The sequence below is a fragment of the Hyperolius riggenbachi genome, chromosome 1 (assembly GCF_040937935.1).
Source record: "Hyperolius riggenbachi isolate aHypRig1 chromosome 1, aHypRig1.pri, whole genome shotgun sequence".
Taxonomy (NCBI): domain Eukaryota; kingdom Metazoa; phylum Chordata; class Amphibia; order Anura; family Hyperoliidae; genus Hyperolius; species Hyperolius riggenbachi.
The window spans coordinates 146519900-146543906 of NC_090646.1; the positions used below are offsets into that span (position 1 = coordinate 146519900).

A 24007-nucleotide genomic window follows, 5' to 3' on the forward strand; every position below is an offset into this window, starting at 1 on the left:
TGCTCAGCTAATGTTAATGGATGGGCCAAATTTCACTGGAGCGATTGCGATTACCAAAATCGCAAATCAGAATCAGAATCATGTTTATTTCGCCAAGTACAACGAGAGTTGTACCCGGAATTGATTTTGGCACAAAACAGGGTCGGTGATGGTACAGTAGTAGAAATGTGCGTTTAGAGTGAAAAAAACATACAGTGCATACAGATACATACAGCAGTAGGTGTATAAAGTAGGTGCAGTGCATATACATAAAATAAAAAGCATAGATAGTGAGATACAGAAGGAGGACCCAGGAGAAGGACCAGAGGGGTAATCCGCTGCCATCCAGGCACTCAAAACGCTTCTTCAGCTATATTTTGAATCAGATGCCCTGCGGTCTATTCTGGGGAAAAAGAGATAGAGGAGAGGAAAAGGTGAGATAAAGAGAGAGAGAGGGAGAAGATAGAGAGCAGTGAGTCCCCTATAGCAATCTCCAGCGGCACCCATGAGTCAGCAGCAGTCGCGCAGTCCATAGCAGCAGTCCATAGCAAAAGCCGTGGGCAGCCCAACCAACCACCGTAGGAGCAGGATTGGGTAGGGCAGAAAAAGCAGCAGACCACAGCAGAGATGCGGGGCAGTCCACTACCACATCCATGAACAGGTCATGCCCCCATGTTCCAGGCAGAGAGAGAGGCTGCATCAGCAGCAGCACTTTTTACAGGTTCAGTGACTGCCGGTCCCCCCCCATATGGAGTTGGACAGAGAGGAGCAGGCCAGTGATGGTTTTGCCTGACCTGCGGTGCAGCAGCCAGCTTGGGTGATCCAGTGGTGGCTAGGTGGAGATGGGGATCCTGGGAGCCAGGTGTCGTAGCCTCTTTTGGTGTGTGTTGCCGTGCAGGGGGACCTGGCATCAGAGGTGTAGCAGCGGCAGGTCGGCGAGAGCAGGAGCCTGGACTACATGCCAGAAAGGCTGTGCGGGAGATGGCCATCCATAGGGAGAGAGTCTGTGGTGGTGAGAGCAGGCAGCAGCGATCTGGGTGGGGGGGATCGGCAGCACTGACCTCCCTGGCCCAATCGGCGGAACGCTCTGTGCAGTGGCGGCTCCAGACCTCATTTGCGGGTCTGACTCGCGGGTGCCTTGCTCGCAGCGTCCTGTCTCCCAGGCAGCGGCGTCTTGTCTCCCTGTGGTGGTGTGCATCCACGTGATGAGGAAACCACGTGGACGCTGAGATCGGGCTGGCGTTCTTCCTCCAGCCGCGACAACCTTTTGGCCGGTGGTGTCCTCCCGACCTCCCCAGGGCGGCCGCGGTGGAGAGGCCCTGCGTGTGGTCCATGCGGCTAGCTCCACGTGGGGGATGGCAGCGGCAATGCGATGGCGGCGATCCGGGTGGTCCAGGACCCGGAGCGTAGCGTGCCCACGCTCCCCAGGACGAGGAGAGCAGGGGGAACTCCCCTGACCTCCAGCGCAGGTGAGCCACAAAGGGAAGGGGGGAAAAGTTAGGAGAGCCGGAGCCCTGCGTGCCGAGGCATCCTACTCAGGCGCCATCTTGGATCTAGGACATGCAGGATTTTTAGCGTTTAGCATTTCTGCAATGTAAAGTATATAAACGCTGCCGTAATCTCTCATCAAAACCTACACAGAGCGATTTGCTAGCGTTTTTAAATTACTGCTCACTGTAAAAAAAAATGAAAATGAATTGAAAGGACCAATTGGAATTAAAATCGACAATCGCTACACAATCGCTAGCAAAAAGCGTACATTTTTTAAAATCACTACCAAAATCGCCAGAAAATGCTCATGAAATTGCTTACAAAACGCTCATTAAAAACACTAGCGATTGCGATAGCGATTTGTGGTGGGTTCCAGGCCTAGGACGGCCTTAGTTTCTGCATGCTCCCTACCTCCCTCAGTGGTTTCCCCATACTCTTTTAGCACAGTGCTCCACCCGGCGTGTTTTGGTGAGCACCCGGCTGTCATCGGCTCACCTCCTCCTCAGCAAGCAGAGTTGTGCAGAAAAGCGCCAGCCTTCCATTCTCTCATCTCGCCCCACCTGGCTATTTTTTCATGCCACCGGGCTGGAAAAAAATTTGGTGCGGAACTCTGCGACTTCTTCCACCCTCTTCTGGCCCCTCTTCCTATTATCTGCACGTTTGCATGTTAACCAGTATGTATATACCTATGGTTTGACTAGTTATGTGAAGGAGTCCATGATATTTGCATCATACTGGTGTCAAGTGTTTTTATGTTTCTGGTCAGAATATTAATATGTGTAATGGACATGCTGTATTAGCAATATACTGAACGAATAATTTGGCTTGGATCCTTGCAGACCACAGCAGACACTACTTAACGTTTCTACTGTTATTTGTTATATCCTCCTTAAAATAACAGTAATGGTACCTCCCCCATATTTTTGTCCTGACAGATTCTCTCTTAAAAATTCGGGGTACTTATCCGTTAGCCGGGCGCATCCGGCAGGTGGCGCTAATTACTATTCCTCCTCCAGGTCGACATGGATAGTAGGGAAAGATGTAACTCTGGTGGAGTTTTGTCGCCACCTAGAGGATGCGCCCGGCTAACGGATAAGTACCAAATTCGGCTTACCTCACACTCCATTAACTTGAGCAAAAGATTCTCACTGTAAAAGGGCTGGAGACACTCCACACTGCTCTGCTGTTACCAAACAAGTCTTTTATGAATTGAAGCATAGTATTTCTTCGATTTAGCAAAAAAAAAATCTAAAATACCAAATCTGGTATTTTCCCTACTTACACTTTTTTTGAGATGAATTGAAGCCATTGCAGTATTGTATAATCCAGTGTTTCTCAAACCTGTCCTCGTGACTCCACAATGGTGAGTTTAGCAGGCAATCTCACCCATGCACAAGGGGGTAATAGTATCTCAGCTAGTTCAGACACTAATTACCCCACCTGTGAGAAACGCTGGTATGCTCCTTCTCTGGTATGTGCTTACTCTTGATTTAATTGGCCACTCACTTTCTATTCTCCTGAAGCCTGTGGAGTCCATGCACGTTGGATTGTGTCTATTCCCCCTCCTTTAAGTTGGATATGTGTGGTAATTCTTCCTCCTGTGCTTTGCAGTGGGCTGCTGGCATTACACCCACACATACGTTACTCAAATCAAAGACTGAAGAAGAGCGCATGGCTGCAGCCTGATTTGCTTGGAATTTAGGTTCCCTGATGGAAAGAGAGGCAACAGCAGGCATCATTTCACAGTTAACTAGGTTAAAAAACACATTTTCAGCTGCTCATCTATCCCAACAGTTTTAGTCTAAGGGGAGGCAAAGCACCCTGAGCGGATTTTAAATTCCTTTATTGATTTGTAGCATTCCCTTACGTGGTAGACTATTTCACAGGCTAACAAAGCTTGCAGTGAAATATCTGTTTGTGTTTTATAGAGCTGTCACTTCTCAGTATGCAGCTAATGTTCCCCTGTTGCTAATACACATTTATACAGCACTGACACATTTTCCACAGGGCTTTATAGAGAACATCAAACGGTTTACATCACTCACAGTAGCTCAGAGGGACTCACAGTCTAAAGTTCCTACCACAGTTTAACACCAATGTTGGGAGAAGCCAATTAACTAACCATATGTTTTCTTTTTTGTGTGTGGGAGGAAATGTGCAACACAGAATATACATACAGACTCCATGCAGACAGTGTCCCATACAGACTCCATGCAGACAGTGTCCCATACAGACTCCATGCAGACAGTGTCCCATACAGACTCCATGCAGACAGTGTCCCATACAGACTCCATGCCGACAGTGTCCCATACAGACTCCATGCCGACAGTGTCCCATACAGACTCCATGCCGACAGTGTCCCATACAGACTCCATGCCGACAGTGTCCCATACAGACTCCATGCCGACAGTGTCCCATACAGACTCCATGCCGACAGTGTCCCATACAGACTCCGTGCCGACAGTGTCCCATACAGACTCCGTGCAGACAGTGTCCCATACAGACTCCATGCAGACAGTGTCCTGTCTAATTACCCATCAATCACCCCCTATCACCACCTGTCACTGTTACCCATCAGATCAGACCCTAATCTGCCCCTTGCGGGCACCCAATCACCCGCCTACACGCTCAGATTGCCCTCAGCCCCCCCCCCCCCCCCTTATCAATTCGCCAGTGCAATATTTACGTCTGTTCTTCCCTGTAATAACCCACTGATCACCTGTCAATCACCCATCAATCACCCCCTGTCACTGCCACCCATCAATCAGCCCCTAACCTGCTCCTTGCAGGCAATCTGATCACCCACCCACACCAATAGATCGCCCGCAGATCCGACGTCAGATCACCTCCCAAGTGCATTGTTTACATCTGTTCTCTACCCTAAACACCCACTAATTACCCATCAATCACCCCCTGTCACTGCTACCTATCAGATTAGACCCCTATCTGCCCCTAGGGCACTCAATCACCCGCCCACACCCTCAGAACGCCCTCAGACCCCAGCCCTGATTACCTCGCCAGTGCATAGCTTGCATCTATTCCCCCCTCTAATCACACCTTGAGACACCCATCAATCACCTCCTGTCACCCCCTAGCACACCTACCCATCAGATCAGGCCCTAATTTGCCCCGTGTGGGCTCCTGATCACTCGGCCAAAACCTCAGATCCCCCTCAGACCCCCTTCCGTTCACCTCCCCAGTGCATTGATTGCATCTATTTCGCCCTCTAACCACCCCCTGAGACTCCCATCAATCACCTCCTGTCACCCCCCCCTAGCACTCCTATCCATCAGATCAGGCCCAATACAACCTGTCATCTAAAAGGCCACCCTGATTATGACCGGTTCCACAAAATTTGCCCCCTCATAGACCACCTGTCATCAAAATTTGCAGATGCTTATACCCCTGAACAGTCATTTTGAGACATTTGGTTTCCAGACTACTCACGGTTTTGGGCCCGTAAAATGCCAGGGCGGTATAGGAACCCCACAAGTGACCCCATTTTAGAAAAAAAGACACCCCAAGGTATTCTGTTAGGTGTATGACGAGTGCATAGAAGATTTTTTTTTTTGTCAAAAGTTAGCGGAAATTGATTTTTATTGTTTTTTTTTCACAAAGTGTCATTTTTCACTAACTTGTGACAAAAAATAAAATCTTCTATGAACTCGCCATACACCTAACGGAATACCTTGGGGTGTCTTCTTTCTAAAATGGGGTTACTTGTGGGGTTCCTATACTGCCCTGGCATTTTAGGGGCCCTAAACCGTAGAAGTAGTCTAGAAAACAAATGCCTCAAAATGACCTGTGAATAGGACGTTGGGCCCCTTAGCGCACCTAGGCTGCAAAAAAGTGTCACACATGTGGTACCGCCGTACTCAGGAAAAGTAGTATAATGTGTTTTGGGGTGTATTTTTACACATACCCATGCTGGGTGGGAGAAATCTCTCTGTAAATGGACAATTGTGTGTAAAAAAAAAAAATCAAACAATTGTCATTTACAGAGATATTTCTCCCACCCAGCATGGGTATGTGTAAAAATACACCCTAAAACACATTATACTACTTCTCCTGAGTACGGCGGTACCACATGTGTGGCACTTTTTTACACCCTAAGTACGCTAAGGAACCCAAAGTCCAATGAGTACCTTTAGGATTTTACAGGTCATTTTTGTTTCAAGACTACTCCTCACAGTTTAGGGCCCCTAAAATGCCAGGGCAGTATAGGAACCCCACAAATGACCCCATTCTAGAAAGAAGACACCCAAAGGTATTCCGTTAGGAGTATGGTGAGTTCATAGAAGATTTTATTTTTTGTCACAAGTTAGCGGAAAATGACACTTTGTGAAAAAAAAAAACAATTAAAATCAATTTCCGCTAACTTGTAAGAAAAAAATAAAAACTTCTATGAACTCACCATACTCCTAACGGAAAACCTTGGGGTGTCTTCTTTCTAAAATGGGGTCATTAGTGGGGTTCCTATACTGCCCTGGCATTTTGGGGGCCCTAAACCGTGAGGAGTAGTCTTGAAACAAAAATGACCTGTGAAATCCTAAAGGTACTCATTGGACTTTGGGCCCCTTAGCGCAGTTAGGGTGCAAAAAAGTGCCACACATGTGGTATCGCCGTACTCAGGAGAAGTAGTATAATGTGTTTTGGGGTATATTTTTACACATGCCCATGCTGAGTGGGAGAAATCTCTCTGTAAATGGACAATTGTGTGTAAAAAAAAAAATCAAACAATTGTCATTTACAGAGCTATTTCTCCCACCCAGCATGGGTATGTGTAAAAATACACCCCAAAACACATTATACTACTTCTCCTGAGTACGGCAATACCACATGTGTGGCACTTTTTTGCAGCTTAACTGCGCTAAGGGGCCCAAAGTCCAATGAGCACCTTTAGGCTTTACAGGGGTGCTTACAATTTAGCACCCTCCAAAATGTCAGGACAGTGAACACATCCCACAAATGACCCCATTTTGGAAAGTAGACACTTCAAGGTATTCAGAGAGGAGCATAGTGAGTCCGTGGCAGATTTCATTTTTTTTTTTTTTTTGTCGCAAGTTAGAAGAAATGGAAACTTTTTTTTTTTTTGTCACAACGTGTCATTTCCTGCTTACTTGTGACAAAAAATAATCAATGAACTCACTATGCCTCTCAGTGAATACTTTGGGATGTCTTCTTTCCAAAATGGGGTCATTTGGGGAGTATTTATACTATCCTGGAATTTTAGCCCCTCATGAAACCTGACAGGTAGTCAGGAAAGTCAGAGATGCTGGAAAATGGGAAAATTCACTTTTTGCGCCATAGTTTGTAAACGCTATAACTATTACCCAAACCAATAAATATAGGCTGATTGGGTTATTTTTATCAAAAACATGTTTGTCCACATTTTTCGCGCTGCATGTATACAGAAATTTTACTTTATTTGAAAAATGTCAGCACAGAAAGTTAAAAAAAATATTTTTTTTGACAAAATTCATGTATTTTTTGATGAATATAATAAAAAGTTAAAATCGCAGTAGCAATCAAATAGCACCAAAAGAAAGCTTTATTAGTGACAAGAAAAGGAGCCAAAATTCCTTTAGGTGGTAGGTTGTATGAGCGAGCAATAAACTGTGAAAGCTGCAGTGGTCTGAATGGAAAAAAAGTGCTTGGTCCTTAAGGGGGGTAAAGCCCACAGTCCTCAAGTGGTTAAATATTGAGCAGATGCATTGGGGCTCACTGCTAGGGCCACTGCTGTTGGACACTTTGATCTCCTTCAGCACCATACCAGATTCCCGCCACAAGACATTCTCACAATCAACCATGTGTCCCCTGCACACTGGGAAAAAAGTTCGGGGGGGGGGGGGGGGGGGGAGTTGAGTAATAAACTGTATTGGAAAGGGTTAATGCCGAGCATACTACACTATATCGGGCTACAGTTTCACCCTCCTGTGTTTTTTCTAGCTGATTTCAGGACACACGACTGAATGTATAACAATTCTTTGACATAAAAGAACGAAACATACCACAGTCACTGTCTTTCCAAGCTATGTTATGGTATATTTGATTTTTAGTGTTTTTTGCTTCATTCTAATAAGCCTTGTGCTTTCTGCATGCATATCCATATGTTTAGGTTTACAAATATGGTTGAGAACTTGCTTTTATTTTCCATCGTTTTACGATACTTGGCTCCGAAGAGTGTCTTCCGAGCAGCCTCTTCTGTGCCATATTGGGTTTTTGAAGCGTGTTTCTGTTGTTGGCAAGCTGTATTCTTCAGCATTAAACAAGTGAGTCATGTATGTGATTATTCCAGTAGAAGCACTGCTTGCTTGTTGTCATAGACACCCTCACATTTGTATACCCATAAGAGGAGATCTATGTAGGCAGAGATTCTCTAGCTTTCAGCTGACAGGCTTTGCAGACTTTGGCTCTATATCAGCTCTATCGATGATACGTGTCCTCGTTTTATTCTGAAATGACCTGTTCTGTGGTGTTTGTTCTTGGCTCTTGAAAACCAGTGTGCTTGAATTCACATAAACGCTGTGGGTTTAAAGAGACACTGAAGCGGAAAAAAAATTATGATATTATGATTTGTATGTGTAGTACAGCTAAGAAATAAAACATTAAGATCAGATACATCAGTCTAATGGTTTTCAGTACAGGAAGAGTTAAGAAACTCCAGTTGTTATCTCTATGCAAAAAAGCCATTAAGCTCTACCACTTTCAAAGTCGTGGAGAGGGCTGTTATCTGACTTTTATTATCTCAACTGTTTCTGGACTATTTACTTTTCCTCTGCTAGAGGAGAGGTCATTAGTTCACAGACTGCTCTGAAAGACTCATTTTGAATGCTGAGTGTTGTGTAATCTGCACATATTATAGAATGATGCAATGTTAGAAAAAACACTATATACCTGAAAATAAAAGTATGAGAATATTTTCTTTGCTGCTAATCTTCTAGTAATTATTCATAGTACACAACCAATTCACTATATCATATATATTTTTTTTTCGCTTCAGTGTCTCTTTAAATCTCACTTACATCGGCCCTTTGGTCGTTATGTGTTGGAATGTAATGGGCGTTATTGGGCTTCATTCAGGTGTGGTCTTATAACATGTCTGTTGTGGCCACAGTAGGGCATAAGCGTTAGATGGGAAGATTATCCAAGCATGAAAGTATGGAGACTCTGACGCCTCAATTTGTAAAACCTCTGACTCCAGGTACCCAAAAATTGTTCCGACTCCTCAGCACTGATGGATATGTATCTCACCCAATCCTAGGAAACTAAAGCACTTGACTGACCCCAAACACAAATGCTACCTCAACCAGGCAGTTTGGTGATGGAATATTTGGCACAATCTATGTCCTCAGTTCTACTAAACACAACACCTTTTCCACTTTTCCAGATTTTTGCAGGAATCGAATGAGTACCGCTAAGATCCTCCAATGTATACCGCTGTTGCCACATCCCCTGTGTCGCCTTACCATGTGGGTGAGCAATTAAAGGAATACTATCGATTCACATATTTTTTTCAATTGACACAGGAATTGTTTGGGAGGTGCTGCTAAGTACTGGTGTATACATTTTAGTAGCAACTTCTTTGTTTTCTGTTAGCCAAGTTTACTGACGGCTGACTGAGCCATGAGGAGAGGGGCAATTCCCCTCACACTTGATCAGTTAACTCTGTGTAGCTCTGTGTGTGACAGAGAGAGACAGGACACAGGAGCTGCAGCTGTTGGGAGCTCTGTTTCTGACTGACCTGTCTGAAGAGAGCAGAGGAAATGTAACTAATTCTCACAGCTTTTTCATACTGTTTTTGCTTTCAGAGTTTGATATTTGCTTTCTGTAGTCTTATATGCAACTCTGGCTGTGCATTGAAGCAGACACCCCTTCTGCAATTGATTTGTCCCAATATAGCTAAATCCTACCCTCAATAAATTACAGCTTTTGCCTCTGATATTTAACATGAAAAGTAGGAAAATGTTTACACAGCTACTTAGACATTATTTGTACACTGTCATTTTAGAACACTTGGGGATCGATAGTATTCCTTTAAGAATGGCCATGATCTACAAATGTTTGATCCATAAACACTAGGTGGACATGGATTATCTATAAAAGTAGTTGGACATGGATTAACGTCCACCTTTTTTTGTTTCAAAACATTTCATCGAAATGTTTTTACAAAAACATGGTGAGGTAATTAGAATGTATGTGAGCAGAACAAAAATAACACACTCACAGCTTTCTAGGTAAACTGTTCCTGGCTTGCATTAACAACAATCTATTGTCCAGTGAACCCTGGTTACTATTTTCCCCAGAGAATGAAATATAGAAGGCACGTGAAGGCTGAGATGAAAGCATATTATAAGAATAGCACAGACTGGATCGTGGCTCCATCTTAAAGCTAGGCCCGGGCTGCCAGACCTTTAGAAATATGGTATCGGCTGTTGTAGCTTTCATTTGTTAAATCTCTGTTTTTGTTTTTATCCACTCCATGTAAATCTGTGATTGAAGTAAACTAGTGTCCACGTTCCATCATAGCAGCAATGGATGCTACAGTCACGGCGACAATGTGCTGTATCATTTTATGTTTGACATATTTATAGCCAACAGGCCTATACCTTAGCAGGAACATTTTGGGATTTTTTTTTTTCAGAATGTTGTATGGATGAATGTTGTTATAAGAAAGATATGGTAACTTGCTTCCAGAGCTGTGACACTTTAGGAAAGAAACACAGTATAGAAGACTTGGAGCCAACGGTCTGGTAGCCTCTGAAGCAGAGAGGGGATGTAGGTGCACCCAGACCATTAAATCTCTGCAATGCTAAATACATTTTATGGAGAGGCCTCATGGTAAGTTTGAATGCAGTGGTTTGCACACTACCCTTAGGCCTGGGACCCACTTGAAAACGCAGAGCTCTAACGCAATCACTAGTGAGTTGTGGTAGCGCTTTGCACGCGATTTTGGGAGCGATTTCTCTGCTCCTATACAATACAGTAGAATGGAAACGGTTCCAAAATGCTGCATGTCCTGTGATTGCGATTTGCCTAATGAGTGGAATCTACCCCATCCATTTACATTGGCAGAGCATTTGGGGTAATGGCTAGTGATTGAAAGCTATCCTTAAACACTCCAAAAAACACTCTAGTGGGTTCCAGCACTTAGAGTTTTTACCAGGGTCTATTTTCAAGCTGCATACATTTGCGTATAGAATTTGAACAGTCCTGTATTAACTTAGAATTGTTGGCATCTCTGTTAACTACATGAAAGGGGGGATCTTGCATTATATATCCAAGGTGAACACTCAGCTCATACACCTAAAAACAAAAAAACCCAGACGGAGATGCATATATCTGCAAAAACGTAAAAAAAATTAACTACATACAGGATCCTGCAGATCAAAGCAAGGCCCACAAACTGTTCTTGCAGAGATTCAAAGGCAAAGTCCTAGTTTAATAAAGAAAAGTAAAAATAAAGTCCTTTATGTATATTTTGCATACAACGGTCCATTTCTGTTTCAAACAAAACCTTGATCAAGCGCAGAAGGGTAGAATTAAATCACAGGCTTATACAATGGGAAAAGCAAATTAAAATGCTATAAATGCCCAAAGACCTGCTCATAAATCCTAGAAATCCCTTTTTTTTTTTTTCTCTGACCACCACATGAGATTTCTTGGATTTATGAGTATGTCTTGGGGCTTTTTTTCATTATTTGTATTTTAATTTGTTTTCCTCATAGTGTGGTCCTGTGATTCCACTCTACCCTCCTGTGCTCTGTAAAGAAATGGTCTGATGCCATCGCCACAATGTACATAAAGGATCTTTTCGTTTTTTTTCAATTAGAGCTTTGTCTTTCGTATCTATTGTAATGTTTAAGGCCATGTTCACAGTGGTCAGTTGGGTTGCAGAAAAATTCTGCATGTCAACTCACTGCCCATACAATCCTATGGGCCTGTTCACAGTACTGTATTGCAGCTGATCGCATTATTCTAACTCGCTGTATCAAGCTTTGCATTAAAGTCTATGTCCAGTCTCCGTTGCAGTCCACAGAAATTATAACTCATTACTACGTGTGCGTTTTGCAACTGACCACTGTGAACTTAGCCTTAAAGAGACACTGAAGCGAAAAAAAAAATGATATAATGAATTGGTTGTGTAGTACGGATAATTACTAGAACATTAGTAGCAAAGAAAATATTCTCAAATTTTTTATTTTCAGTTATATAGGTTTTTTTTTTTGGTTTTTTTTTTATATATAACATTGCATCATTCCCTAATATTTGCAGTTTACACACTACTCAGCATTCTAAATGATTTTACAGAGCAGGCTAATGAACTTATGAACTGTTCTCTGCAGGAAAAAAAATACAGTGCCAGACACTTCAGAAGACAGAGCTCTCTGCGACTTTGAAAGTCGTGGAGCTCAATGGTTTTTTTGCATAGATAACTGGAGATTCTGAACTCTTCCTGTACTGGAAACAATATTAGATGTATGTCTCTGGTCCTAATGTTTTATTTCTTAGCTGCACTACACATAAAATGATTATATCATAATTTTATTTTTGCTTCAGTTTCTCTTTAAGGTCCTTTGACAATTCAGGAAGCTTTGTGGGTTTGGGTTTGATTGGCAGGATTCTGTATGTATTGAGTTTTTCTATGGATTGAAGTTCTCTCATTTTTGTAGATATACTGTACATACAGTATATCCCTGTGTGTGTGTGTGTGTGTGTGTGTGTGTGTGTGTGTGTGTGTGTGTGTGTGTGTGTGTGTCCTAGTGTGTCCCACAGGTCACCATTTTGAGACCTGTCGGATCTGTTTATGTAACTTAGCACTAAATTATGTTTGCAGATGTAACCTTTCACTTTTTGGCCTAGTGCACACCAGAGCGGTTCTGCTGCGGTTTGCGATCCGCTTGCGGGTGCGGATCTGCGTGGGTAATGTATTTCAATGGGCTGGTGCACACCAGAGCAGGAGGCGTTTTGCAGAAACGCATACTCCCGGGCTGCTGCAGATTTTGGATTGCGGATGCGTTTCTGCCTCAATGGTAAGTATAGGAAAAATGCAAACCGCTCTGAAAAACGGCACTTCAGAGCGGTTTGCCAGGCGTTTTTTGTTACAGTAGCTGTTCAGTAACAGCTTTACTGTAACAATATATGAAATCTACTTGACCAAAAACGCTTCCCAAAACCGCAAAATGCTAGCTGAAACTCTACTGAAAAAGAAGAAAAAGCCTTTCAAAATCTGCTAGCATTTTGCGGATCTGCTAGCGGTTTTTGGTGTGCACCAGGCCATTGAGAGCCATCCTCAAGGGTCTTGACTGTTCCGCTCTGTTGCTTACTTTCAGTGTGTTCCAAGAATGCACAACTATGTCCCTGCCTTTGTTATATATGAAGGCATCTCAAATGTCCACATTTATTTCAAACGATCAGGAGCACCACTATAGGCTCCAAGTAAAAGATATAGGTGTGCCAAGATCCTCACCCCGGTACCCAAGGAGTCACAACATCCGCTTCACATAAAGGGCCGGCACCACACCAGGTATTTTATAGCTCTTCAAGGTTTAATCAAACAAACATGTTAGCAACGACAGACTGCTGTTTCGACCCTCCTGGGCCTTTGTCAAGTTGCAAGAATCATATAACAGCAGTCTGTCGTTGCTAACATGTTTGTTTGATTAAACCTTGAAGAGCTATAAAATACCTGGTGTGGTGCCGGTCCTTTATGTGAAGCGGATGTCCACATTTATTGGCTTGAAGACTGGCAGGACGCCCAAACCAGCTCTAGGCCAGTGTCTGTCGCCATGCTTTAAGACGCGTACACTTTGGAGTTGTGGAGTATGGACTCTAGTGCCCTGATAGCGATTTGGACAAGGCTGCCGGACGGGTATTTGATAGATTTTGGGGGGGGGGGGGGGGGGGGGGGGGTCTATGACTCCTATCTACTGCAATTAACTGGCACTTGTCTAACATTGTTTAGCACATGTTTCACTTTGGATATCTTTTGCAATCAAAGGCAAGAGGTTTTGCATTATTGAAATTGAGTGTGCTGATCTTTGTGGATTGCATAGATGCAAGAGGGATACCACTTAGTCACCTTGCCATATTCACATTTGTACTATTACCATTATTATTTTCTTTTTTTTGTTTGTGTTTTTACTAGTCTTTTACTGTTGTTGAATTTACTACAGTTGTTACTGTGCTCTGGCTGATAGAGGTCTTCAGAAACAAGAGATTAGTATGATCTTATAATGAAAAACGCATTCTATTCAGAAAATAAATAAGATACATTTCCTAAGCAGAGACCAAGTCTGCAATGAAACTAACTTTTGTAAAGTGAAAAACTACTGTATCACCTCATCCTGCTGTCCCTAACTTCCTTCCCTGATGACACTTTTGAGTAGGATTCCTACATTTTTGTTCTATGAAATCTGTATCTGTTTGTTTTTGGGGTTTTTTGGGCATGGACACATGTTACTTTGTGGGTGTAGTCAAAAAAGTTTCTGCATATGCTAGGAGTCTGAAGGTGGAAAAGGGGTGTAAGAGAAGGTACAGCATACATTAATGCTATGCAGGAGATCAGCGTTCCAAACTGTCTGCTTCAACATTGGGCAAGTGATAGTCCTGTTTTATAGCCCCATCTGGGCTGTAAGTAAGGGTAAACTCTACCCAGCAGGGATAGACTGCAGCAGTATAACCAAACATCTTCTATCCCTTGCTAAAAAAAATACAGAAAACTTTGGATCTGAACTCCTAAATGGAGGGAAGTGAACAGTACACACACTAGAATATGACTATAATTCTAATGGCCTTCATTCTTGTCTAAAAACAAATATTTTTCATTTTTCCTTGTAGCATTTATGAACCTTGATAAAAAGGACCAGAGAAGTCTGTCAGTAGAACATCCATCAGCCAGACACAAGAAGAACTATTCTTTCTCAAATGATGAGGTGAGGCATATAGATCGGGAGAACCAGCGGCTGCTGAAAGAGCTGTCCAGGCAAGCTACAAAGTCTAAAGGCAAGAGCCTGATGCCTAAGAAGCCCAACACCACCCCAACCCGCCTCTATCACAGCGCTCTGAACCGCCAGAGGGAGCAGCAGCGCATAGAAAGGGAAAACTTGGTAAGGACACATTAATACCTCTTTCTACTGCATCATGTCTAGTTTTTCTTTTAGGCAGGGGTGTAACTACTAGTGGACCTCCCCTGTGAAAATGCCATGCCCCTCCCCACCTTCCTAGGGTCCACCTCCCACCAGTGTACAAGTGTGGCCAATCTTCTCTTCCCCGCCTCCTTTCCCCACAGCACACACAGCCTCCGTTCACCTCTCCCATAACAAATACAGGGTACATGAATTGCCCTACAGTAAACATATAAATGTGTCTATTATGGGGTCCTGGTACATACAGGTTCTCTGGTTTTCCTGGTCTGCCCTCCATTCCACCACTTTGCAGTATTGGGGGTCTGGATGTAGCTTGTGGGACGGAAGCCAAAAGAGCTCTTTACCTTCAGCACATGCTCTGTGCTACTTAGTGCTCCATTTGTCCATGTTCCCGCCTGACTCTGTATAGCAGTGGCCAGGAGCATTCTGAGCATGCACACTTCAGAAGTAGAGGTCCTTCAGCTTCCATCAGACTCACTGGGCAAACAGAGGGACAGGGTGGAGGCCAGCATAACCAGGGACCTGTAAGTATCGGGACCCCTTTACAGACATCCGGAGGGAGGGGTAGAGGGATATTCATTCATTAATTTAAGTATTTATATAGCGCCGACATATTACGCTGACATATGTACAGAGTATATAGCCTTTGTCACTAACTGTCCCTCAGAGGGGCTCACAATCTAGTCCCTAACACAGTTATATGTCTATGTATGTATTGGGTAGTGTATGTATCATATAGTATAGGGCCAATTTTAGGGGTAAGCCAATTACCGTAACTTATCTGTATGTTTTTGTGATGTGGGAGGAAACTGGAGTGCCAGGAGGAAAACCACGCAGACACGGGGAGAACATACAAACTCCTTGCAGATGTTGACCTGGCTGGGATATGAGGACTTTCCTCCTCTGCTTGCCATGGAGTTGCACAGTAAGATTGCGAAGACTAATCAGATTTAGCACTAGCTTGGTCTAAGTACTGTATACAGAAACTGTCCCTCCCTGCCCTAAGTGTTACCCCCTCTGCTGGTGACACATGTTGCGGTCCGCACCCCTGCAGAGATGCAGCATCCATCATCCCCCAGCACAGGTTTATCACTAAATGTATACCTTTTTTTCCCGGATCGTCACTCGGACAGCACCCCTGGATGAGACTTGTCTCCCTCCCCACCGTGGACAGGAACTGCAAAAGAACAAATTTGCATAAGCAACAGGCAGCCTGCTATATAAGCCACTTACTTTGCTGCTATACCTCAGTATAGTTTCCTGTCCCGGACGGAACGGAGGGAGAGGTCTCCAGGGTGCCATCCATGTCAGTCGGCAGGGGCAGCGTGTAGCAGGACTCCCATTAGAGCTGAGCAGTGATCAGTGGGGAGTCCTGCAGCGAATGGGAGGCTTCTCCAAGGAAGGCAGCGGTGTTATGCACGCAGGCGCGCGCATGAAGAGGTCACTTCCGCTTTACCCGGAAGTAGTCACGCGCTGGCGTCCCGCGTGATCTGAGGTCTGCAGAGCGGCAGGGGCCGCGGCGGAGAAGGGTGAATCAGCGGAACAGCTGATTGTAATTACATCAAGACGCCGGGCCAATCAGGCGGCAGGGCCGCGGCGGTGAGAGGGAATCAGCCTAGGCTGATTATTTAAGGTATGTGAGCTGATTTGCATAATTTATGCGGCAGGGGCGGCATTAAGTGTTATCAGCTGGGTCTGTTAGAGGTATTTATTTGGAGGTGAGTCCATGAGTCCATAAGTCTGGACAAGACCCCTCTCTGGCAAGTAGATGTGGTATCTGAAATACTCCTGCTTGTTATTATTATTTACTATGGAACCTCTAGTAATATTTGTTCCTTGTTTGTGTTTTTTTGTAGCCTAAAAAACATGACAAGTCGGACAAATCTGATAAAAGTGATAAAATTGACAAATCTGCTGCTCAATCCGGTCAGCATGGGTCAAGCAGGTCTGAGAAGAAGTGTGCAATTTGTAACAATCGTTTTTCTTCATCATCCTCTAAGAAGTTATGTCAGAATTGTACAGAGAAGGTTGTTAAGGATGAATCACCTGTCATATTTAAAGATTTAATGGGCTGGATGAGATCTGAGATGTCTTCAGCAATTAAAGAGATTAAAGACTCTGCCATTGCTTCACAGTCTATAGTTCCTTCTGATGTTCCAGGAACTAGTGGAAATATGGATTCAGTGCCTACAGTTGTTGTTCCGGCATCCCCTGTTCTGAATTTGCCTCAGCCGGGTCCCTCCGGATCTAAGCGTAGAAGAGAGAGTGAAATAGAAGGTTCTGAATTATCTGAGGGAGAGATTTCTGAGTTAGATCAGCCATCAGATATGGAAGAGGAGGTCTCTAATGTTGACAAATCAAAATTTGCTTTCTCAACTGATTTAATGAAAGATTTATTGGGGGCTATGTATGATACAATGGGTATCAAGACAGAGAAAAAGTCTTTGACACCTTTGGATGAGATGTACAAAACTTTGGCGGATCCCCAGCCTCAGTTTATCCCAGTTCATTCCACCCTAAAGGGTATGATTAATAAGGAATGGGATAACCCTGAGAAGCGAGCCTTTTGGCCTAGATCCTTATCCAATCGTTATCCTTTCTCTCCGGAGGACCAGGGATTTTGGGGCCCTCCGCCTAGGTTGGACCCATCTTTTTCAAGGGTGTCAAAGAAAACGGATTTATTATTTGAAGACTTTGGTAGTCTGAAAGACCCAATTGACAAAAAGATGGACAACCTTCTGCGTAGAGCATGGGAATCCTCTTCCTTGACTTTTAAACCCGCAGTAGCCTCCACTGCAGTGAGCAGATCATTAAGATCATGGCTAATAGAAATGCAAGATAAAATTGCTTCTGGGGTTCCTCGAGACGAAATTCTTAATGACTTTCCTAAGGTTCTAAATGCCTCCAATTATATGGTGGATGCATCGGATGACACTGTTAAGCTTACGGCTAGAACAACTGCCTTGGTTAACTCAGCTAGAAGAGGCATATGGGTTAAAACTTGGAGTGGTGATAATGCCTCAAAATCGAAATTGTGCGGAATACCATGTGAAGGTGGGCTTCTGTTTGGATCCAAGTTGGATGATACACTAGATAGAACTTCAGATAGAAAGAAAAATTTTCCAGAGAAGAAAAGACCATTCCAGTATAAGCGGCCATTTCGTCCCCCTAACAGGTCAGAGCAGGACTCCAAGTCCTCCAAGGGTAAGCGTTGGGCTCCATACAGACCACAGAAATCAAAACCCAACTTTAATCCGGCCAAAAGGCAGGATAAGCAATGACGCCAGAATCCCAGTGGGGGGGAGGGTTGCAAATTTTTTAGAGGAATGGCAGCCTCGATTTACAAGTCAGTGGCTGCTAAAGATTGTATCAGAGGGATACCGGATCGAATTCAATCAGCATCCCCCTCTGAGGTTTTGCATTACTCCCCAACCACAAGACCAAACAAGGTGTCAGGCATTACAGAACGAGGTCCTATCCCTACTAGACAAGGGGGTAATAAGATATGTCCCAAGTTGTCAGAGAGAAAAAGGGTTCTATTCTACAGTGTTTCTGGTGAAAAAGCCGCAGGGATCTTACCGGTTCATTCTGAACCTGAAGAGCTTAAATCTAAATGTAAAATACAGAAAGTTCAGGATGGACAATATAAAATCTGTGATTCATCTCTTGCAGAAAAACGATTTTCTTGCCTCCCTAGATCTCAAGGATGCATACCTTCACCTACCCATCCATCCGTCATCTCAACAGTATCTAAGATTTGCAGTCCACATGGAGGAAGAGGTAAGACATTTTCAGTTTATTGCTCTTCCTTTTGGACTCTCATCTGCCCCTTGGCTGTTTACCAAGGTCATGTCTGAAGTTTTAGCTGACCTTAGATTAAAGGGAGTCAATATCCTCGGATATTTAGATGATTTTCTGATTTGGGGACCTTCAGCAGAAGGGGTAAGATTGCAGACAGAATCTACGTTAGATTATCTTCAGCAGTTGGGTTGGCTCATTAATTGGGAGAAGTCTTCCTTAGTTCCATCCCAGGTCATAGAATTTCTAGGTTTTAACATTGATACTAGGAAAGAGAAGATCTTCATGCCTGATAGAAAAATTACTGCAATTCTAAACGCTATTTTTTCCTTTCAGAATGCAAAGACAATATCACTGAGAAGAGCAATGGCAATACTCGGGCTTCTAACAGCCTCATTTCCCGCAGTACAGTGGGGACAATTCCACGCAAGGGTTCTGCAGTTATGGATACTCAGATCATGGAACAGGAGCCTTACGGTATTGGACAAGAGGATCCCTATCCCTCACAACATAAAAGTATCCCTGCTTTGGTGGCAGCATCGAGTTCATCTTTCGACAGGCCGGTTATGGAAGTACCCAGATCAAAGCATAATCACAACAGATGCCAGTTTATGGGGTTGGGGAGCACATTTGGATGCTCTTCCGGCTCAGGGACAATGGTCTGTACAGATGAGCTCAAGGTCATCGAACAGCAGAGAGCTAGAAGCAGTATGGAGGGCACTGTTACACTTCAGGGATCAGATCAAAGGAACGCATGTGATGATAAAATCCGACAACAGAGCGGTAGTAGCCTTTTTAAACAGACAGGGAGGCACGAAGAGTCAGATGTTATGGAAGCAAACATCAAAAATTATGTTTTGGTCGGAGAACAATGTCAGATCGTTACAGGCACGTCATCTAAAGGGGACATCAAACCAGGTGGCGGATTATCTAAGCAGGGAGAAGTTAGACCAGAACGAATGGTCACTCAACCCAAGGGCTTTTCAGATGATAAGTTCTCAATGGGGATGTCCAGAACTGGATCTATTCGCCAGGAAAAAGAACTCAAAATGTCAAAGATTTTGTGCCCTGTATCAGGAGGATTCTCCTTGGGCAGTGGATGCGTTCTCGATAAGTTGGGGCAACATGATGATGTATGCCTTTCCGCCAATTCCATTACTTTCAAGAGTATTGAAGAAGATCATTCAGGACAAAGCAAGGGTCATATTGATTGCCCCATTGTGGCCCAAACGTCCTTGGTTCACATTACTTCAATCTCTAGCGATATCAGAGCCAATAGTCCTACCGCTGATGCAGGACTTGTTATCGCAGGGCCCAGTGTTGCATCCAGATCTGAGTCTACTTCACCTATCAGCCTGGAACCTGAGTGGGTAATACTGAAATCCAAGGGGTTCTCAGATGGTCTTGCAGAGACATTGCTCAATAGTAGAAAGAAGGTAACTAGAGTAATTTACCAGAAGGCATGGAGAGTCTTTAATGACTGGTGTACTAACAGATCTTTCAACAATAGATCACTCAGATCAGTTTTGGAATTCTTACAGTGTGGCTATAAGAAGGGCCTCAGTATTAGTACTCTGAAGGTTCAGGTTTCAGCATTAAGTGTGTTTCTGGAAAGAAAATTAGCACAGGAGGACTATATTATCCGTTTTTTTCAGGCGTTAAAGAGACTAAAGCCATCTGTAAGATCAAGAATACCTGCTTGGGATCTTAATGTGGTATTACAGGGATTATGTGAGTCTCCATTTGAACCTTTATCTCAGGTATCGGACAAATTCCTGACATTAAAGACCATATTTCTTATAGCTATTACTACAGCAAGAAGGATAGGAGAGTTACAAGCGCTATCCATAAAAGAGCCGTACTGTGTTATTTCAGAGGATAGAGTAACATTACGGCCGGACGCAGCATTTCTACCGAAAGTTGTTTCTTCTTTCCACAGGAACCAAGAAATATATATCCCATCATTTTGTGAAAATCCAACAAATGATAAAGAGAAGAGACTACACCTACTGGATGTAAGAAGGAGTCTATTACAGTATTTGGAAAGGTCTAATTCTTGGAGAAAGTCAGACGCAATGTTTGTCCTATTTGCTGGGAAGACAAAAGGAAATAGAGCTTCCAAGACAACCTTAGCGCGCTGGATCAAACAGGCAATTGTAGCAGCATACCAGGTGCAGGGGAAGACATTAACATCCTCGGTCAGAGCTCATTCTACGAGAGGCATTTCTACTTCATGGGCAGAGAGGGCAGGGGCCTCCATTGAGCAGATATGCAGAGCTGCAACATGGTCGAGTCATAACACCTTTGTAAAACATTATCGACTCAATGTATCTGCAAGCACAGATTTATCCTTTGGAAGGAAGGTTCTGCAAGCAGTGGTCCCGCCCTAAACCTGATCTCTAGTATATCGTCTCATCCAGGGGTGCTGTCCGAGTGACGATCCGGGAAAGACAACTTTACTTACGGTAACGTCTTTTCCGGTAGTCAGGAGGACAGCACCCCTACAACCCGCCCTTTTTGGGTGGAGCATCAGAGGTTTGTATAAGCATTTTAGTGTCCGTATTATCTTTTATATTAACTGAGGTATAGCAGCAAAGTAAGTGGCTTATATAGCAGGCTGCCTGTTGCTTATGCAAATTTGTTCTTTTGCAGTTCCTGTCCACGGTGGGGAGGGAGACAAGTCTCATCCAGGGGTGCTGTCCTCCTGACTACCGGAAAAGACGTTACCGTAAGTAAAGTTGTCTTTTGTTTGCCAGGCCCCCAGCCCGCTGCATAATTTAAAGGGACCCTGCATATAGCTGTGCCTCCCCCGTGGTTGCAGAGGAGATAGTTGTGCTCCTGCAGGCTAAAACTGGTATAACTTATATAGTGAATATATCCTCAAACATATTGCAACTTTGACATGTAATACCAGATTTCAGCTTACTTAACTGTTTGAATTTCTAGATAAATATTATTACATGTTAATGTGAATATACTTACCATAGCATATAAACCAGTGTCCTCCCCAGAATTGTTTTCCAGCCGAGTGGCATGAAAAAATAGGGGCGAGATGAGAGAATGCAGGGCTGGTGCTTCTCTACTTAAAACAGATGAGGAGGTGAGCAAATAACAGCCGAGTGCTCACCAAAACTAAGCACCCGGCTAAAAGCGCCTGGGGAGAACACTGTATACTGTACATAAAAGTGCAACACAATATATTATTAAAGTAAACCTGTGACTAGGAACAAAAGGATTTCTGCTTCCTCCAGCCCCCTGTAGTCTGTGGGCTCCCTTGGTGTCTGTCTGACCCTCTCTGTTCTCCCACTGTCAGCCCTGGTAGTTGGGGACTACTGCGCATGCATGGTCCTAGCCGCACGCCTCCTTAGCGGTCTCTGCCTGTGCATTTAGTTAACCAAGTAGGCACGGGGCCAGGGCTGACTGGGAGAAGGGACCAAACTGACACCCAAGGAGCACATGGACTACACGCGGCTGGAGGAAGCCCCAGGTAACTATAGATCCTTTTATTGTCTTCATCACAGGTACACTTTAAAGGGCAAACTCTGCCATTGCTCAGAAAAAGGCAGTACCTTCGGTTCAGCACTATACATTGTAAGGATTAATAGCAAACCTTCTTTTTGCATGCTTACTTGAAAGTATTTAAAGAGAGTCTTCCAAAAATCTTATTATTTTTTTTTTCATTTATGTTAAAGTGGCACTATGGCGAAAAATTGTAAAATGTAAAATATGTGCAAACAAATAGGTTTTTTTTTTTTTTTTCCAGAGTAAAATGAGCCATAAATTACTTTTCTCCTCTGTTGCTGTCACTTACAATAGGTAGTAGAAATATGACAGAAGCGACAGGTTTTGGACTAGTCCATCTCTTCATGGGGGGGGGGGGGGGATTCTCAGGGATTTATTTATTTTCAAAAGCATTTAGTGAATGGCAGTTACTCTGTCCAGCTGCCAAAAAACAGTGTAGCGAGCAGGGAAGCTGGCCAGCATCATTGTTTACATCCTTTTTACGGAATATCTTTATAAAGAATAAAAGCCTTGCTGAGAATCCCCTATAAAGACATGGACTAGTCCAAAACCTGTCACTTCTGTCAGATTTCTACTACCTACTGTAAGTGACAGCAACATAGGAACAAAGTAATTTATGGCTCATTTTACTCTGGGGAAAAAAAACGTACTTCTTATTTGTCTGTATGCACATATTTTAAATTTTACAATTTTTCGCCATTGTGCCCCTTTATACACTATGAGCATAGCTCATAGTACATAGCTCATGGTTCTGCCACATTCCCACGGCAGAACAATGTAATTAAACCTTACAAACCCTCTGGGCAAAATTTGCGGCTCCTCCCTGGTAGAGTCAGAGCTTTGTGCAGTAGCTCTGCCTCTGCTCGCGTCAATCCCCGCTGACCGCAGTATCTCCCCGCCCCTCTCAGACGTCTTTCACTGAGAGGGTCGGGGAGAGTGGAGATCAGAAGAGTTTATGCTAATGGAGGCAGAGCTACAGCGCAAAGCTCTGCATCCCTTGGCAGCAAAATCCACAACCTGGAAAGTTGTGGAATTTTGCCCAGGTATTTGGTGAGCGTAATTACATTGTTCAGCTGCGGGAATGCGACGTTTTAGCTATGCTCATAGTGCTTAACATAAATGTCGAATAAAAAGAGGCTTTTTGGAAGGCTTCAGACTCTTTAAAACATTTGCATGCAAAGCAGTTATTCCACAGTGTAATGGGAGTTTCCATGTTTGCTGCCAGTAAGTGCAGTGCTCTCCCCAGAATTTCCAGCCGGGTTCCATAAAAAAGTAGCAAGGTGGCAAAAAAGTGTAGCCGGGTGGGGCATGATGAGACAATGCAGGGCCGGCGCTTCTCTGCACAACTCTGCTTACAACAGAGAAGGAGGTGAGCCGATGACAGCCAGGTGCTCACCAAAACTAAAAGAGTCTGGGGAGAACACTGCAGTGGAGTAGCCCAGCTGTTTTATATACTTTACCGTTACAAACCTCTGGTGCCTGAATGCCAGACTGTCACTGACAAGGGAGATGTGGCTACAGCAGTGATTGCAGTAAGACTCCCTCTGATTTACTGACCGTGTCCTGCTGATTTGCCATGCATCAGTAATGTCTAAATCGCTCATCTGAAACATACCTGCAGCAAATTCAAACTTCATTCAAACAACTGACTCAACAGTGGAGCTTTAGGCCTGGAACCCACTACAAAATGCTATCGCTAATCACAACCGCTAGCGTTTTGTATGAGCAGTTTGTAAGCGATTTCATGAGCATTTTCGGGAGCGATTTTAAAAAGTGTAATTAATTTGCCAGCGGTTGTGTAGCGATTAGTGTTTTTTAATTCTGATTAGTCCTTTAAATTAATTTTCATTCTGTTACTGTGTGCAGTAATGTAAAAACATGAGCAAAATCGCTATGTGTAGGTTTTGACAAGCGATTATGCCAGCGTTTATATACTTTACATTGCAGAAACGATAACGATAACGCTAACGCTCAAAAATGTTGCATGTCATGAGTTTTGCAATTTGGTAATTGCAATCGATCTAGTGGAATTTGGCCCATCCATTAAAATTAGCTGAGCGTTTAGGGAA

At 43.7% G+C, this 24007-nt stretch overlaps 1 protein-coding gene across 5 annotated transcripts in view; it reads left to right on the forward strand.

Annotated features, from left to right (window-relative positions):
- Nucleotides 1-24007, forward strand: part of CFAP97 (cilia and flagella associated protein 97) — a 76487-nt gene that overhangs the window by 25704 nt on the left and 26776 nt on the right. For all 5 annotated transcript variants that reach the window (XM_068278708.1, XM_068278712.1, XM_068278710.1 and 2 more), the window contains exon 4: nucleotides 14311-14579. In XM_068278708.1, coding sequence (XP_068134809.1) covers nucleotides 14311-14579 — 269 coding nt within the window. The remainder of the gene's footprint in view (nucleotides 1-14310; nucleotides 14580-24007) is intronic.